This window comes from Canis lupus, chromosome 9, assembly GCF_003254725.2.
Source record: "Canis lupus dingo isolate Sandy chromosome 9, ASM325472v2, whole genome shotgun sequence".
Classification (NCBI taxonomy): Eukaryota; Metazoa; Chordata; class Mammalia; order Carnivora; family Canidae; genus Canis; species Canis lupus.
The window spans coordinates 20,083,079-20,099,661 of NC_064251.1; the positions used below are offsets into that span (position 1 = coordinate 20,083,079).

General features: G+C 37.2%; 1 protein-coding gene across 7 annotated transcripts in view; it reads left to right on the top strand.

Moving 5' to 3' along the window:
• Positions 1-16,583, top strand: part of GPATCH8 (G-patch domain containing 8) — a 117,088-nt gene that overhangs the window by 60,960 nt on the left and 39,545 nt on the right. For 4 of the 7 annotated variants that reach the window (XM_025440578.3, XM_035721284.2, XM_035721285.2 and 1 more), the window contains 2 exons: positions 6,982-7,049; positions 7,765-7,851. In XM_025440578.3, the coding sequence (XP_025296363.1) occupies positions 6,982-7,049; positions 7,765-7,851 (155 nt within the window). Of the gene's footprint in view, positions 1-4,878; positions 4,924-6,981; positions 7,050-7,764; positions 7,852-16,583 lie in introns of all 7 variants that reach the window. The other 3 variants (XM_035721287.2, XM_049114000.1, XM_035721289.2) reach the window with 1 other exon arrangement.

Genomic DNA, 16,583 nt, shown 5'->3' on the forward strand with positions numbered 1-16,583 from the left:
TCAAATAAGTGAATAAAATCTTTAAAAAAAGAACAAAATACCTTAGAAACTCTGTAGGGAATAGTTAATGTTGATGTTTCCAGTTAGTGTTATAGAGAGGTAGCATTTATTATAGTTACTAAGAAAAAATATTTAAGTGAAAGTAATCATTGTTTTTATGGTACCGAAAACTTATTTTCAGGAGAAATTTGCAAAAAAGCTTTGGCTTGGAAATAGATGTACCATTTTTACTGTGTTTCTACGAGTTGTGTGTAATCACTGTTTTAATAAATGAAATTTTATTTATCTATCTATCTTTTTATTTTATTTTATTTTATTTTATTTTATTTTATTTTATTATTTATTTTATTTTATTTTATTTTATTTTATTTCTGATAGACATAGAGAGAGAGAGAGAGGCAAAGACACAGGCAGAGGGAGAGACCGGCTCCATGCCAGAAGCCCGACATGGGACTTGATCCTGGGGTACCAGGATCGCACCCTGGGCCAAAGACAGGAGCTGAACCGCTGAGCCACCCAGGGATCCCTGAAATTATATTTAAATGCACAGATATAGCTTACCAAAAGTTCTATTTTGCAAATCAGAATATTTCATAACATCTATTTGAGTTGCTTAAATTTAGTAAGAAATAAATATATTTAAAGATGTCAAGTCAGGCTCTTGGTCTTAATCAGTTTATTTTATTTTATTTTATTTATTTTATTTTATTTTATTTTATTTTATTTATTTTATTTTATTTTATTTTATTTTATTTTATTTTATTTTATTTTTAAGATTTTATTTATTCATGAGAGACACAGGCAGAGGGAGAAGCATCTCCCTGCAGGGAGTCCGATGTGGTACTCATCCCAGGACCCTGGGATCATGACCTGAGCCAAAGGTAGATGCTCAACCACTGAGCCACCCAGGCGCCCCAGGGCTTAATCAGTTTAATGGCCTTTTGCGAGTGGATATTGTGACTTTGATGGCTTTTATATTTATTTCTGCTTATGAGGATCAGTCTTTTAAAACTATTTTAGACATCTTAAGACAGCATCAGATATTTTTAAGCGTTTTCAGGTATATGCACTGGCTCTATAAATGTTGTGTTTTACCCACTCATAACAGGAGTTTAAGTTGGTAAGATTATTTTGCCTAATTATTGGTAATTAATGGGATTTAAGACTTTGTGTTGATCACTGCCATATGCCCAATGCCTTCCAACAGAGTAGTAGCAGCTTGATTTGTAACAGGTGTTTGTTGTTGAATCAATCTTAGGAAGGGGAAAGGCTGCAGAGAGAAATTAAGGTGTTCTTGCATCTATTGGCTGTCTAACCAGTGTTCTAATCACTTTGAAAGCTTCTTCATTTCTAATTTGTTTCTCTCAGAAAATCTTAAACATGTTCTGATTTTGAAGTGTGGCTGTTTACCAAATTATGGTTGTTCTATAATATTTTCCTCTCAATTGTTCTATCCCCTGGAGTTTGTCTCTAAAAATAGCATTTCTTTAAAAAGTATTTCTCTTTAGTGCAATTTTTGGGGCCAATTTTGTAGACTAGTATATATTTAATTATTTTCAAATCAAAACTGATTTATGAGGGATTGTTTTCAGAAACAAGGTGGTTGTAGTCAGCGAATTTTTGTGTTTGGCCTTATTTTCTCTTCAGTTATGGTAAGTCGTAATAGCCTCACATTTTAGCAAGAGATGCATACATGCACATTTAATACTTTTGTCATTATAGAAGTAAAACTACCTTTTAAAATATACAAAGTCCGTGCATGGAGCCTGCTTCTCCCTCTGCCTGTGTCTCCACCCCCCCCTTCTCTATGAATAAATAAATAAAATCTTTAAAAAATAAAAATAAAAAAAAAATAAAATATACAAAGTACAATTCAGTTTGGTTAATGAAACGTTTTTTTCTTCTCTTTAAAAAGCATTTTTGAAGGGCACTTGGATGGCTCAATCGGTTAAGTATCTGCCTTCATTTCAATCATGATCCCAGGGTCCTAGGGTTGCCCCACATCAGGCTCGCTGCTCAGTGGGGAGCCTGCTTCTCCCTCTGCCTGCTGCCACCAATGGCTCATCTTCTCTCTCTCTCTCTCTCTCTCTCTCTCCCCCTCAAATAAAATCTTTTAAGGGCAGCCCGAGTGGCTCAGCGGTTTAGCGCCGCCTTCAGCCCATGGTGTGATCCTGGAGACCCATGATCAAGTCCCACGTCGGGCTCCCTGCATGGAGCTTGCTTCTCCCTCTGCTTGTGTCTTTGCCTCTCTCTCTCTGTGTCTCTCATTTTATTCATGAATAAAATCTTTAAATAAATAAATAAAATCTTTAAACACTTTTTTGCTGAAGTATAATTATCATACAAAATATTAGTTTCAAGTATACTACATAATTCAGTATTTGTATGTATATTTGAAATTTTGATTTAGAAAATATGAATATCAAATTTTTTTCATCACATGAATAGTATTGGCGTATTCTAGATCTGGTATGTTGTTGTTTTTTCCTCCCCTTCTCTAGTTGGCCTGATTACAGTCATAGTATTTATTGATCTTTGGCTGAGGAGGACAGTTTCTTCTTAGGAAAGTTTTTAGCGTTCTGGTTGAAGTTGCTTCCTTTGGAATGAAATAAACAATAACATGTTCTCTTTAAAGGAAACGAAGTAGGGAACTAGGATTTAGTTCAGTTTATTTTTGTGGGATCCCTGGGTGGCGCAGCGGTTTGGCGCCTGCCCAGGGCGCGATCCTGGAGATCCGGGATCGAATCCCACGTCGGGCTTCCGGTGCATGGAGCCTGCTTCTCCCTCTGCCTGTGTCTCTGCCTCTCTCTCTCTCTGTGACTATCATAAATAAATAAATTAATTAATTAATTTTTAAAAATTAAAAAAAATTTATTTTTGTTATTTCATTTTAAATTCAATTTTATGTATTTTTAAATTAAAAAAAATAAATTCATTAAATTTTAATTTAATTTTTTAAATTTTTAATTTTTTTAAGTAGGCTCCACATCCAGCATGGAGTCCAACATGAACTCACAACCCTGAGATCAAGACCTGAGCTGAGGGGTGTCTGGGTGGCTAGCTAAGTCAGTTAAGCACCTGCCTTTGGCTCAGGTCATAATCCTTGGGTCCTGGGATCCAGCCTTGAATTGGGCTCCTTTCTTGCCGGGGAGCCTGCTTCTCCCTCTCCCTCTGCCTCTGCCTCTCCCCCTATTCATGTTCTCTCTCTCAAATACATACATACCTACATACATACATACCTACCTACCTACCTACATACATACATACATACATACATACATGAATAAATAAAATAAAATAAAATAAATCTTTGGAAAAAAACAAGAACTGAGCTGAGATCAAGAGTTGAGCACTTAGCCTACTGAGCCACCTAAGCACTCCTTTATATAATGTTTTTAATCTTTATTTTTTAAAGATTTTATTTTTAAGTGACATATATATTCCTAACATGGGACTTGAATTACAACCTCGAGATCAGGAGTCACGTGCTTTACTGACTGAGCTAGCCAGGTACCTCTAGTAGAGTTTATTTTTTTAAAAAGAAGTTTTCTAGAGAATATCATATTAGTAAGTATTTGTTTGCTACCTACCTTTTGAAAAGTCATTGCTATAAGTTGTTATTCAGGTGTTCCATGTAGTGTACTTTATGATAGATTTATCGATTACAAATGAATAAATTAAGAGGTTTCTTTTATTTTTAAGCTGCAGTCCCTTCCTGTATTATATATTCTTTGTTTTTTCCCACTAGGATTTTTCCTTGGTCTGGAGCCTATTTAATAATGGAAAGAAATTACTGCTTGGCTCAGACAATAATGTCATCTTCAGATTTTTTTGGTTTTGTTTTGAGGTGTTTTTGTTGTTGTCGTGTATATTTATTTTACAGGTAAGCTCTCTGCCCAGGATGGAGCTTGAACTCATGACACTGAGTTGAGGAGTTGCATGCTCTACCAACTAAGCCAGCCAGGCAATTGAAATATGATTAACAGACAGTATTATATTAGTTTCGGTGTACAACATGATTCAGCAGTTCTGTCCAGTACTCAGTGCTCAACGATAAGTGTAGCTCTGTCACCAAACAGTGTTGTTATAGTACCTTCAGATTATTTTCAAAGCCAGACTGTTTATTTTCTGTGATGAGTTACCTCTGAGTAGACTAATTATAAATGTGACAGCCATTTCGATGCCATTTTCTCTGGAGTTCCTGGTCTCTTTCAAAGCTTGGCTTTGTTGTATGCAGAAAGAAAGATGTTGGCAAGCCTGGGAAGACTTCATTAGAAGGAAACAAATTTCTAAGGAAAGCTACTTCAAGAGTTTTATTCATTCATAACAGAACTCAAATATACATTAGTTTTCTAAGCACTTAATGTGTAAAGGTTTATTTTCCAGACCTTTTACTTATATATTTTTTAACAAGGTCTTGATGACTCCCTTCCCAAACCACAAATCCTCTTAGAATTCTTTTAATTAAGGAAATGACTTGATCACTGTCCAGTTGATCTGACTGTCTTTGATTTTATTTTTTTAAGGAGAAGTCCCAACTTGGGGCCTGAATACTGATTTACCAGAATGAATAGTAGTTAAATAAGAGATTGGAAGCTAGAGCTAGTGCTCTCGCTTTAACACCTCGCCCCACTCCCTGAATTGTTAAAGAGGAGGTTGTACTTGTTCTCAAGTAGCAACACGCAGGCAAAAATCTCACAGGCTGGGCCAACCAATATGAAAACAACTGCTTTAGCACAAAGTGTCCTTCCTCTTCTTCAGCTGAAATTGGGGGAGGGACAAACCAATGGTTACTTTACCCCTTCCCATCTGCCTGCTAGAAGGCCTGTTTCCTACCCTGATGGTTTCTGCCTAACAAATGGTGTTTCTTTTTTACAGCATTATGATCCTGGACTTGTTGTGGTGATGGTAAACTTAGCAGTGGTAATTTTTTATTTTCAGACTGAATTACTCCTTTTGTCATCAGTGCACCAATATGTTAGGCTTACTTTCTCTGTTGTAGCCTTCATCCTTCTGCTTGGTCTTTTTCATTTTCCTTTCCTTTCCTTATGCAACTTGTCTGATCCTTGTTCATTAAAGGGTACTGTTAAGAAGGGATGTATCTGTTTGTGTTAGAACTGCCAAAAAAAAAAAAAATCAGTTAAAACATTAAATTCTAATACTGTCAAAAACTTGATTTTCCCACAATGTAATGGGCACTAGCACTTGCTACTGCAATTTATAAATAAATTAAAACTTTGACTGCCTTAGAAGGCAAAAGTACTAATGCAGAGTTTATAAACAGGGGTTTACAGAGGTAATGAATTTATACCAAAATTTTCTTGATTCTTGCAAAACAAATTCTGACAGACCAAAAAGAAACCAAAACCAAAAAAGTAAATTCCTTTGACATTTCTTTTCAATTGTTTCATTGGAACATTTGTGTATTTTACCAGTAAATCCCTGATTGAGACGTTATGAAAGTGATATTGCACCTAGGAAGTCATTTTTATAACCTGTCTTTAATTTGGTCCTTTTGCTAAAGATTGCAGTCACTGCTTATTTATTATACCATTGGGCATAAGGTAGTAATGTATTTTCATTTTAACTGGCAGTCTTTGATAGTTTCCAAAAGAAGGCTGTATTTTAGAACTTTTTCCTTTTTTTTTTTTTTTCTGGCATGAAAGGATCTATATTAAACTTTCATTGTGATAATTACTCCTAAATATCTCCTTATTTATTGTTTGAAAACTATAATGGGATATTGGTGATAAGTAAACTTCTGAATTAGTTTTTCATTATGTTTTAAAGACAAAAATTAAACACATATATGGAGCAACTGGATATAAGTGGTTGCCAATCACTTTGAAAACAGTTTCTTTTTTCCCCAGGACCAAGCCTAGTTATGAATATGGCATTTATTTATTTTTAATTGGTTTTGGTAGTACCTCAGATTTAGCCGGACAAAACTCAACTTTTAGCCCAAAGGTATAATACATATGTGTGTATAACAACAACAACAAAAACACAAAAAAACAAAAAACAATTGTTTACACCAGCCTGAGTGAAATGATGAGGGAAGTAAACATTGTGTTTTTTCACTAAAGGTGTACAACGGATAAGGTAAGTAAGTCCTCTTTTCAGTGGGCTTACATCACAATAAACAGCGCAAGTTGTGATGTAAAACAGCTGTGGTAGTAAAGTGCTTGTCTGCCCCATTTTGCTTTGTTTGGCTGGTTATGAGTGGATTAAATATACATTTTTAAAAATCTCCAGCATAGATTGATTAGTTTAAAGTCAATTTTCTTCGCAACTAGTCCTTTTCACAGCTTACTGATTGCCACAGCCGGTGTTAAATCCATTCTGGAAAATAGGACCTCAGAGCACCAGTTTAAAAGTAAAACAATTTTTGTCCCTAAGGGCAGCTAACTTTTGCTTTTTATTTAAATTTTGTCTTAGCCTCAGTTAATTATAAAGCATCTTTTGAAAACAAATTAAATATGCTGAATTGCAATTACAGAGTTTTCCTGAATTATATTTGAAACCATGCTTTTTTTTTTTAATGTAAGCATGTCAGTTGAGATATTTATTACTAGATTTAAAAGTGTGTGTGGGAGGATGTCCGTGGACAGTAAGAGTGAAGTGATTCTTGATGAAAGTTATTTGGGGATCTTCTTAAAAAGCAGTTTCTAAAGCTTTTGATTTTTAAATCTCCTGGTGCCATTGCTTAGAAGTGCTTTGCATTACTTATGTATTTAATTTTGCCATAGTAATCTGGAATTTTCCCCAACTGGAATGTCAACCAAGGTTAACTGGTTAGTTGGGATTAAACTGGGAGAGGTAGGTTTGGTTGTAAGCTGTGAGAATGGCTTGTGTTTGGTTCACTGTAGCTTTCTGGTCTCTGCACTCCAAGGCAAGATCTCTAACCACCCAAACCCAATGTATAAAGTGAACTGTTGGCTTAGCTTTGCCTCTTACCTTGATTATGTGTTCCTGTTACAGGGAGAACAGATCCCATTCCAATTGTCGTCAAATATGATGTCATGGGCATGGGTCGCATGGAAATGGAGGTAAGTTCATCTTGTTAGCTAATTTTTGTTTTAATGGTGTATTTATTTATTTTTTAAATGGTGTATTTAAAATTGATATTAATTCCAAATTCAGATGCTAATACAAGAATACATTTACTAGATAGAATGTAGTTGTAATATTTTTCTTTGAAAATTTAAAAATTTATTTTACAGTCTCATTTAGTGCTGGCTTTGAGGTAGGTAGATGGCAGAAATAATGCCCCTGGTTTTTTGTTTGTTTGTTTTTAATGCCCCTGTTTTAACAGGGGCATAAGGAAGTTGAATGCTTTGCCCAGGATTATGCCACAGAGCAAGACCAGACTTAAAACCCAGTTCCTGGTGCTCATTAGGCAGTGTTTTTCAACTCTGGAAATATTTGCCATTGTAGAAGCTTTGCTCCTGTGTATAGCTGTCATCTGTGATACTTTCTTTTCATTGACTAAAAAATTTTCTCCGTTTACTCCTAATTCTTTGGCATCGAACCTTAAAGTTAAGTCTGTTATCATCAAAAAATGTGCTCATTGGGAACTACCAGCATGAAAGGATTAATTAACTATTTTGCACACATTTTTCTCTGTGGGGTGACAATAAAGAGGTAGCTGAGTAAAATAGGAAGTTTTTATTTTCATGCAATACTGTAGTTGTGTAGATGATTTTTTAATGCTAATTGGGGGTACTTTAGGAATTAAAACTAATTATATCTATTTTTGTTAAGCTTGATTATGCTGAAGATGCTACCGAACGGCGCCGTGTCCTAGAAGTAGAAAAGGAAGACACAGAAGAATTGAGACAGAAGTACAAGGTACTTAAATGAAGCCATTCTTACATATTGGGTGCTCACAGTTCAAGAGATACTCCTTTTGGTGAAAAGGATCTCTGTTGATAACAGCATTTGTTTGACGTTTGGTGATGATTAGTAGTAGGCCTCAGGTTTTTGTTACTTTCCTATACTGCCATTGTAAAAACTATAGGGCTAATACCCACTTCATCAGTCTGTTGGAATGGTGATTATATTGACATTTGAAAACAGAGTGCCAGGTACACAATAGGGAGTAGTAGCAGTAAAAATTATTTAAGAGTCCTTTGAGAACTTGGACCTATTGGCAAACTTTTTGTTTTCCAGTGGATGGATGGTTTTAAGAATAACAAATAGAGAGGCCACCTGGGTGGGTCAGTTGGTAAAGCATCTGACTCTTGACTTCAGGTCAGGTCATGAGATTGAGCCCCAAGTTGGGTTCCATATTGGGCATGGGGCCTGCTTAAGATTCTTAGTCTTCCTCTCCCTTTCATCCCGTGCTTGCTCACTCTTGCTCTTAAAAAAAAAAAAAAAAGAGGGCAGCCTGGGTGGCTCAGCGGTTTAGCGCCACCTTCGGCCCAGGGCATGATCCTAGAGACCCGGGATCGAGTCCCATGTTGGACTCCCTGCATGGAATCTGCTTCTTCTTCTGCCTGTGTCTCTGCCTCTCTCTCTCTCTCTCTCCGTGTCTCTCGTGAATAAATAAATAAAATCTTAAAAAAAAATTTTTTTTTTGAGAACATCAGTATTTTCCTTTTAAAGGGATTAATTACAGAAAACTGCAATTTAGACCATATCGTAAATTAGCTTTCAAATAGACTGACCAAGGAACATGCCTTTCAAGATGTAATATGCTCAGTCTCTACTATAAAATATAAATTTGACTAGTTAAGATTATCATACAGAAACCGATTTTGGTCATGAACCTTAAAGGGGGAAGAGGGAAAAGGGATTTATTTTTAAGAATCTGTTCTATCATAAAAAAATAACTAATATAAAAACTGACAGAATTATAAGGAGAAATATTACATCTACCAAATAGTGGGGGATTTTAATATATCTCTTTAAATAATTGATTTAAAAGTAGAAAAAGGGCAGCCCCGGTGGCGCAGCGGTTTGGCGCCGCCTGCAGCCCGGGGTGTGATCCTGGAGACCCGGGATCGAGTCCCGCGTCGGGCTCCCTGCAAGGGGCCTGCTTCTCCCTCTGCCTGTGTCACTGCCTCTCTCTTTCTCTCTGGGTCTCTATGAATAAATAAATAAAATCTTTAAAAAAAAAAAAGGTAGAAAAAATTCAGCAAAGACATTTGAAAGGTCTCAGTTAACAGATTTCACCTACTTGTTATATAGAACTGTGAGTCTGATCACTTTGAAAATCAGAAATCTTAAAAATATATGGAACATTTATTTAAATAATATTTTCTACCATAGCCTGGCATCATAAAGTATCAACAGATTTTGAAGAAGTCTAGTTAAACCACAAAGCAATCAATTTTTTAAATAAAGATGATAGAAAAACTCCAGTATGAGAAAATGCCTTTAGTTTTCAATCAGTGAAAGAAAAAAATCTCAATAATTGGAAAATGTTTTGTCTGAAAGATATACATACTACATATCCAAAATTATAGGATAACATAAAGCAGTGTCTTAGGTAATAGTGAATATATATCCTTAAATGCTGTGTTAAAGTAGAAAATGAAGTAAACATTTCTCTTAGGAAGTTAGGAAAAGAATAGCAAAGTGTAGGGGTGCCTGGGTGGCTCAGTGGTTGAGCGTCTGCCTTCGGCTTGGGGCGTGATCCTTGGGTCCTGGGATCAGTCCCACATCAGGCTCCCTGTGGGGAACCTGATTCTCCCTCTGTCTCTGCCTCTCTGTCTCTCATGACTAAATAAATAAAATAATTTTTAAAAAAGAATAACAAAGTAAATCCAAAGAATGTAAAAGTAAAGAAATAATAAAAAACAAAAAGGTAACAGAAATGAAACAAAAAACAAAGCCAAAGTTAGCTGTTTGAGGTACTTGTTGTGGTGATATTAAGAAAGAAAAGAACTTAGAAAACCAGTATCAGTAATGAGAAGACACCATTGCAGATGCAGTAGGCAGCACTAAAAGATAAAAATACTGTGAATAACTTCATGCCATGGAATGCAGAAATTAAGTTTATTATTTATTTTTAAGATATTATTTATTCATGAGAGACACAGAGAGAGACAGAGGCAGAGGGAAAGGCAGGCTCCCCACAGAGAGCCCTATGTGGAACTTGATCCTGGGACCCTGGGATTATGCCCTGAGCCGAAGGCAGATGCTCAACAACTGAGCCACCCAGGTGTCCCAAAAATTAGGCTTAAATGGACAAATTCCTAAGAAATAAAACTTGCTAAAATATACTAAAAATGAAATAGAAAACTTCAGTAGTTTTGTATGTATTATATAAATTGAATGCATAGTACGAAGTCTTTCCATAAAACCCAAATAACTTCACTAGTGAATTCTAGCAAAATTCATACAAGAAATAACTTCAGTCTTAACCAGCAATTTCTAATCTTCCAGATAATTGAAAAGAAAAACTCCCAGCTCATTTCATGAGAAATTAATACCACCTTGATGCTAAATCCTGACAAGGATACTTACATGACACTGATTTATAACACAGATGCAAATCCTAAAACACTAGCAAATACCAGAACCATTTCAGGGTATATCATGACCAAGTTATGCAAAGAATGCAAGATTGATTTAATGTTACAAATGTATATAGTCAATCATATTAGGATATTAAAGGGAAAAAAGCTATATGACCATCTCAATAAATGCAAAAAAAGCATTATATAAAGTTCTACATGCATGCATGATGAAAAGTCTTATTCATATTCTTAAAGAACCCTCTCTAACCATATAGTAATTTTTTTTAAAGATTATTATTTATTTATCTATGAGAGAGAGAGAGAGAGAGGCAGAGTCATAGGTAGAGAAGCAGGCTCCATGCAAGGAGCTTGATGTGGGACTCAATCCCAGGACTAGGACTCCAGGATCAAGCCCTGGGCCAAAGGCAGGTGCTTAAGCCACGCAGGCGTCCCCTCCTTAATCATGTAGAATGCCTACAAAAACCATATACAGGGGATCCCTGGGTGGCGCAGCGGTTTGGCGCCTGCCTTTGGCCCAGGGCGTGATCCTGGAGTCCTGGGATCGAGTCCCACGTCGGGCTCCCGGTGCATGGAGCCTGCTTCTCCCTCTGCCTGTGTCTCTGCCTCTCTCTCTCTCTCTCTCTCTATGGGCTATCATAAATAAATAAAATTTAAAACAAAAACAAAAACAAAAAACCATATACAAGATGTTGATTTTAATTTTTTAAAAATATTTTTAATTAATTAATTTATTCATGAGAGACATACGCCCTGGGTCAGAGGCAGGTGCCAAACTGCTGAGCCACCCAGGGATCCCGATTTTAATATTTAAAAGTTGAAAACTCGGGGCACCTGGTGATTCAGTTGGGTAAGTGTCTGTCTGCCTTCAGGTCAGGTCATGATCTTAGTTCCTGGTTTCAATCCCTGAGTCAGCCACTCAGTGAGTAAATAAAAGTTGAAAACTCTCTTTTAGGATGGGGAGATAACAAAGATGCCTGCTCTCATTGTTTCTGTTAAATATTGTGCTTGAGGTCCTAAGCAGCACAGTAAGGTAGATAAGCAGAAACAAAGATATGAGATGAAAGGAAGAGACAAAACTGTTTTTGGTTGTAGGTATGATCACATACATAGATATCTGAAAGAATTTACATATAAATTATATAAATTAGTAAGAGTTTAGCTGGATGCTAGTTTCAAAATCATAAATTTAAATTTATGTATCTATATATCAACAAAAAGAAAATGGACATTACAAATGTATCACCATGCGTAATAGCAAAAAAATTTATGAAGCACCTAGGAATTAGAAGACAGACCATCATATATTTGACCATACATACCATACAATATGATATGATAATCACATCCTTAATAATCTGTTTAAAAGGAAAAAACATAGTTTATACAGTAGTTCAGAGGATTCTTTCTTCTAGCTGTATCTGACTTACGTTTAAAAACGTCCACCTCTTCAAGAGAAATACTCTTGAAGCAGACTAAGCATGGAGGGTATGGGGCTCTATCCCACAACCCTTGAGATCATCACCTGAGCCAGAAACCCAAGAGTTGGACACTTAACTGACTGAGCTACCCAGGTGCCCCACATGTCTGATTTCTTAAGAACAGCTTTACTAGCAATGCTTTTTTTAATCCTTGAAATAGGGGATCCCTGGGTGGCTCAGCGGTTTAGCACCTGCTCCGCCTGGGGTGTGGTCCTGGAGTTCAGGGATCAAATCCCACATCAGGCTCCCTGCGTGGAGCCTGCTTCTCCCTCTGCCTGTGTCTCTGCCTCTCTTTCTCTCTACGTCTCTCCTGAATAAAGAAATAAAATCTTAAAAAAAAAAAATCCTTGAAATATCTTTTATTCTATTTCCAATTTGTTTTTTTGTTTTTTAATAATGCCTGTCTTTTGTCTTTGTGGCACTATTTGTGCCCTTTTTTCTTTTTAAACATATTAATGTTTTAATTTCATAATTTCTTTCAAACCTTCAATTACCTGTAGTACTTGATAAGTGTGTTTCTAGTTTATTGGTTCTCCTTTTTCACAGTGGTTTGTCTCCCTGGGTGGCTTGCAGTTTTGTCATCTCATCATCTTCTGTGGAAGTTTCTTGTATCCTGGATTTTATTTGGAGGGAGTTCTTTTTTTTTTTTTTTAATTTATTTTTTATTGGTGTTCAATTTACCAACATACAGAATAACCCCCAGTGCCCGTCACCCGTTCACTCCCACCCCCCGCCCTCCTCCCCTTCTACCACCCCTAGTTCATTTCCCAGAGTTAGGAGTCTTTACGTTCTGTCTCCCTTTCTGATATTTCCCACACATTTCTTCTCCCTTCCCTTATATTCCCTTTCACTATTATTTATATTCCCCAAATGAATGAGAACATATAATGTTTGTCCTTCTCCGACTGACTTACTTCACTCAGCTGGAGGGAGTTCTTATGAGGTAGTTTCTTTCGTATGTGCCTTTGCTAAAATCTAGGGTCTTTAACTGGTAGACTGGTTTCAAAATGTTAATACCTAAATTAAGGGTTCCTGCTGTGAGTAGAAATTGTAAATCCTTCAATTCCACCAATGACTGGTCTGAAATTCAACCTCTTATACATGACCCTTTCCATTTATACCCTGATACATGGTGAGTTTCATGTTGCTTTCATGGACAGCAGGCAATGATACAGTGTAATTTTTTCTAGTTCCTGTTTCAAGGATAGAGGCAACTCTTTTTTTTTTTTTTTTAATTTTTATTTATTTTTTAAGTAATCTCTGCACCCAGTGTGGGGCTCAGATTTACAACCCTGAGATCAAGAGTTGCATGCTCTATGGCTGAGCCAACCAGGTACCCCATGGAGACAACTATTTATATCTCTGAACTTTTCACAAGGAGAACTTAATAGCGTCATCTTCAAGCATCTACGGATTGCCCTGCCTTGAGCTCAACTACATATTAAATTTTGTACTTTTGTGTGTGTGTGTTTTAAATATTTTATTTATTTATTCATGAGAGACACAGAGAGAAAGAGAGGCAGAGATACAGGCAGAGGGAGAAGCAGGCTCCTCACAGGGAGCCTGATGTGAACTCGATCCCAGGACTCCAGGATCACACCCTGAGCTGAAGGCAGGCGCTAAACTGCTGAGCCACCCAGGGATCCCATTTGTGTGCGGTTTTTAAGATTTTATTTATTTATTTGAGAGAGAGTAAGAGAGCATGGGGGAGGGGGAGGGGCAGAAGGAGAGGGACAAGCAGACTCCCTGCTGAGCAGGAAGCCTGACATGGGGCTTCATCCTAGGAGCCTGAGTTAGGCCCCCTGTGTGTTTTATTTTTATCCAGAAGTGTAAAATGGTGAAATCTTCCTCCTCTTCCTTTTTTCCTTTCCTATTCTCTTCTCCCTGCCCTTTTCTTTTCTTTCTTTTCTTTTTTTTTTTTTTTTTTTTTAATTTATTCATGAGAGAGACACAGAGATAGAGAGAGGCACAGACACAGGCAGAGGGAGAAGCAGGTTCCACGCAGGGAGCCCGATGTGGGACTCGATCCCAGGTCTCCAGGATCACACCCTGGGCCGAAGGCAGGCGCCAAACTGCTGAGCCACCTGGGCTGCCCTCCCTGCCCTTTTCTTTATGCACTGTTCAACCCATTTAGGCTGGGTTTAGCACTTTTCATGGAACCACTTTATTTAAGGCCACAAAATACCTCTACTTGCTAAATCCAGTAGATATTTTAAAATTCTTATCCCATATTCTGTTTCCTGGCAGCATTGAATACAATTGACCATTCTGTTCTATTTAAAACATTTTCTTTTCTCTTGCTTTTGAAGATTTCATACTCTCCTAGATTCCTCCTTCCCATCTCCCTTGCTGCTTCTGTATAGATTCCTTTGTTGGTCCCTTGTTTTCGCCATGAACTTTAGATGTTGGAGTTCTTCATATTCAGACCTGGGCCCTATTTTTCTGTCTAAACACTGTCCTTAGGCCCTGAATGGTTATGACACTATGTTTCCTCATCTTTCACAGGGTTCTTTTCTATCCTTTAGGACTCAGCTTAGAAACCTTCCCTCATCACTCAGTTTATTTTTTTAAACATTTTATTCATTTATTCATGAGAGACAGAGAGAGGCAGGGACACAAGGAAAGGGAGAAGCAGGCTCCATGCAAGGAGCCCAACGTGGGACTCGATCCCGGAACTTCAGGATCATGCCCTGGGCTGAAGGCAGGTGCCAAACCGCTAAGCCACTCAGGGATCCCCATCACTCAGTTTAAATAAATCCTCCACTCTGCCTTATTCTCTTGCAACACTGTCTTTAATTATTTCTAATTATAAAGTTTTGTTTGTTCACTTGTTTATATAGTCTGATTACTGTACGGGCAAAAATGGCCTTGAGGGGAGAGACTGCACATATTTATTGCCAGTATACTGTACCAGCATGATGCCTAGCACATAAATACTCAATAAGTATGTGTTGAATAAAATTCTTTGAAATAAAGAGAAGAGCCAGATTTGTTTGGTTTACTGTCAGAAATAGAAATATTGTAAAGAATATGTTGTTTTCAAGTCAAAGTAAATAATAAATGAAATAGCTGAGTAATTCACAGCCTCTTAAGATAATGCATTATGTTTTGAGGCTCTTTGTACTAAAATTTTTTCTCATTTGAACTCTTTGCATTAGGTAGAACAAGAATTACTTATCCCCATTTTATTGATTGAATTCATAGAAATCTTGTCAACTCTGAACTGTATTATTTATGAAACCTTTCCCCTTCCTGCTTGTTATTAATTTATTTCACTATATTTATTCTTCACCTTCACATGACCTTGGAACCTTGATGTTAGTAACTTAGACTGTCCTTAATTTGCACTTCTCAAGCACCACAGATTTTTTTACTTCCCTCAACACTTTGATCCCATCTTTTTTCTTCCTAATCCTTGTGTCATAGCTACTTACTACTTACCAAAAGCCTATCTCCCCATTCAGTACAAATACTTGCATTTCTACATCTTTACTATAGTGCAGTATGAGACTGGTTCTGATTCACTGGGCTTCCAGAACTGCCAGATAATCCTTTCATATGTAATTTCCTGCTTAGTCCCCTCATTCTTTTTTTTTTTTTTTTTTTTAATTCATGAGAGACAGGGAGAAGCAGGCTCTATATAAGAAGCCCGACATGGGACTCGATCCCAGGACTCCAGGATCACGCCCTGGGCCAAAGGCAGGCGCTAAACCGCTGAGCCACCCAGGGATCCCCTCAGCTTTCTTTCTTAAGCATTTGTTCTCAGGCCCTCATCTTCCCTTAGCCACCCCTTGTCCTTCTTCCACCTTCCCTTACCCCTAATAGAAAATTTAACAAAGAAAATTTAGACCATCAGGTGAGAGTGCATCATCTGCCTATAATATCCACATTGGACCCACATATTCCTGTCCTTAAGTATTTCTCCTGCTTTACCAGTTGTCAAAGCATAATTCCTACCTATGAATTCTAGATCCTAGATCTCTATCTTATGAAAGGACTTTATATCTCTGTAAAGGTGTAACCTTGGCAGCCTCTCTTATTATTCGCTCTTTTCCTATCACCAGTAAACATGCTCACACATTTGTGGGAAAAGAGAACCACTAACAAAAAAAGAAAACTGTTGCCTCCCACTCTCTGTAGCCACCATTTTCTCTATTTACATAAATTTAGAACTAAACTTCTTAAGTAGTCTTGGGATGCTTGGGTGGCTCAGTTGTTTAAGTGTCTTTGTCTGCCTTTGGCTCAGGTCATGGTCCTCGGATGTCCTGGAATCAGTTAAGCATCCAGCTCTTGGTTTCAGCTCAGGTCATGCATGATCTCAGGGTCCTGAGTTTGAACCCTGCTTTTGGCTTGGCGGGGAGCCTGCTTGGAATTCTGCCCCCCCCCCGCCCCCGCCTCTGCCCCTCCTGCTTGTTCTCTCTCTCTTTCTCTCTTTCAAATTTATTTATTTGATAATAAATAAAAAAGGAAAAAAAAATGAGAGTCTTGCTTATTGCTGCTTTGTAGTAAGGTTTGCATTGGGAAGTGTGCATCCTTCCTATTTTATTCGTTTTCAGGATTGTTTTGGCTAGTCTTGATCCCTCCCAATTCTGTATGAATTTTAGAATCAGTTTGTCAA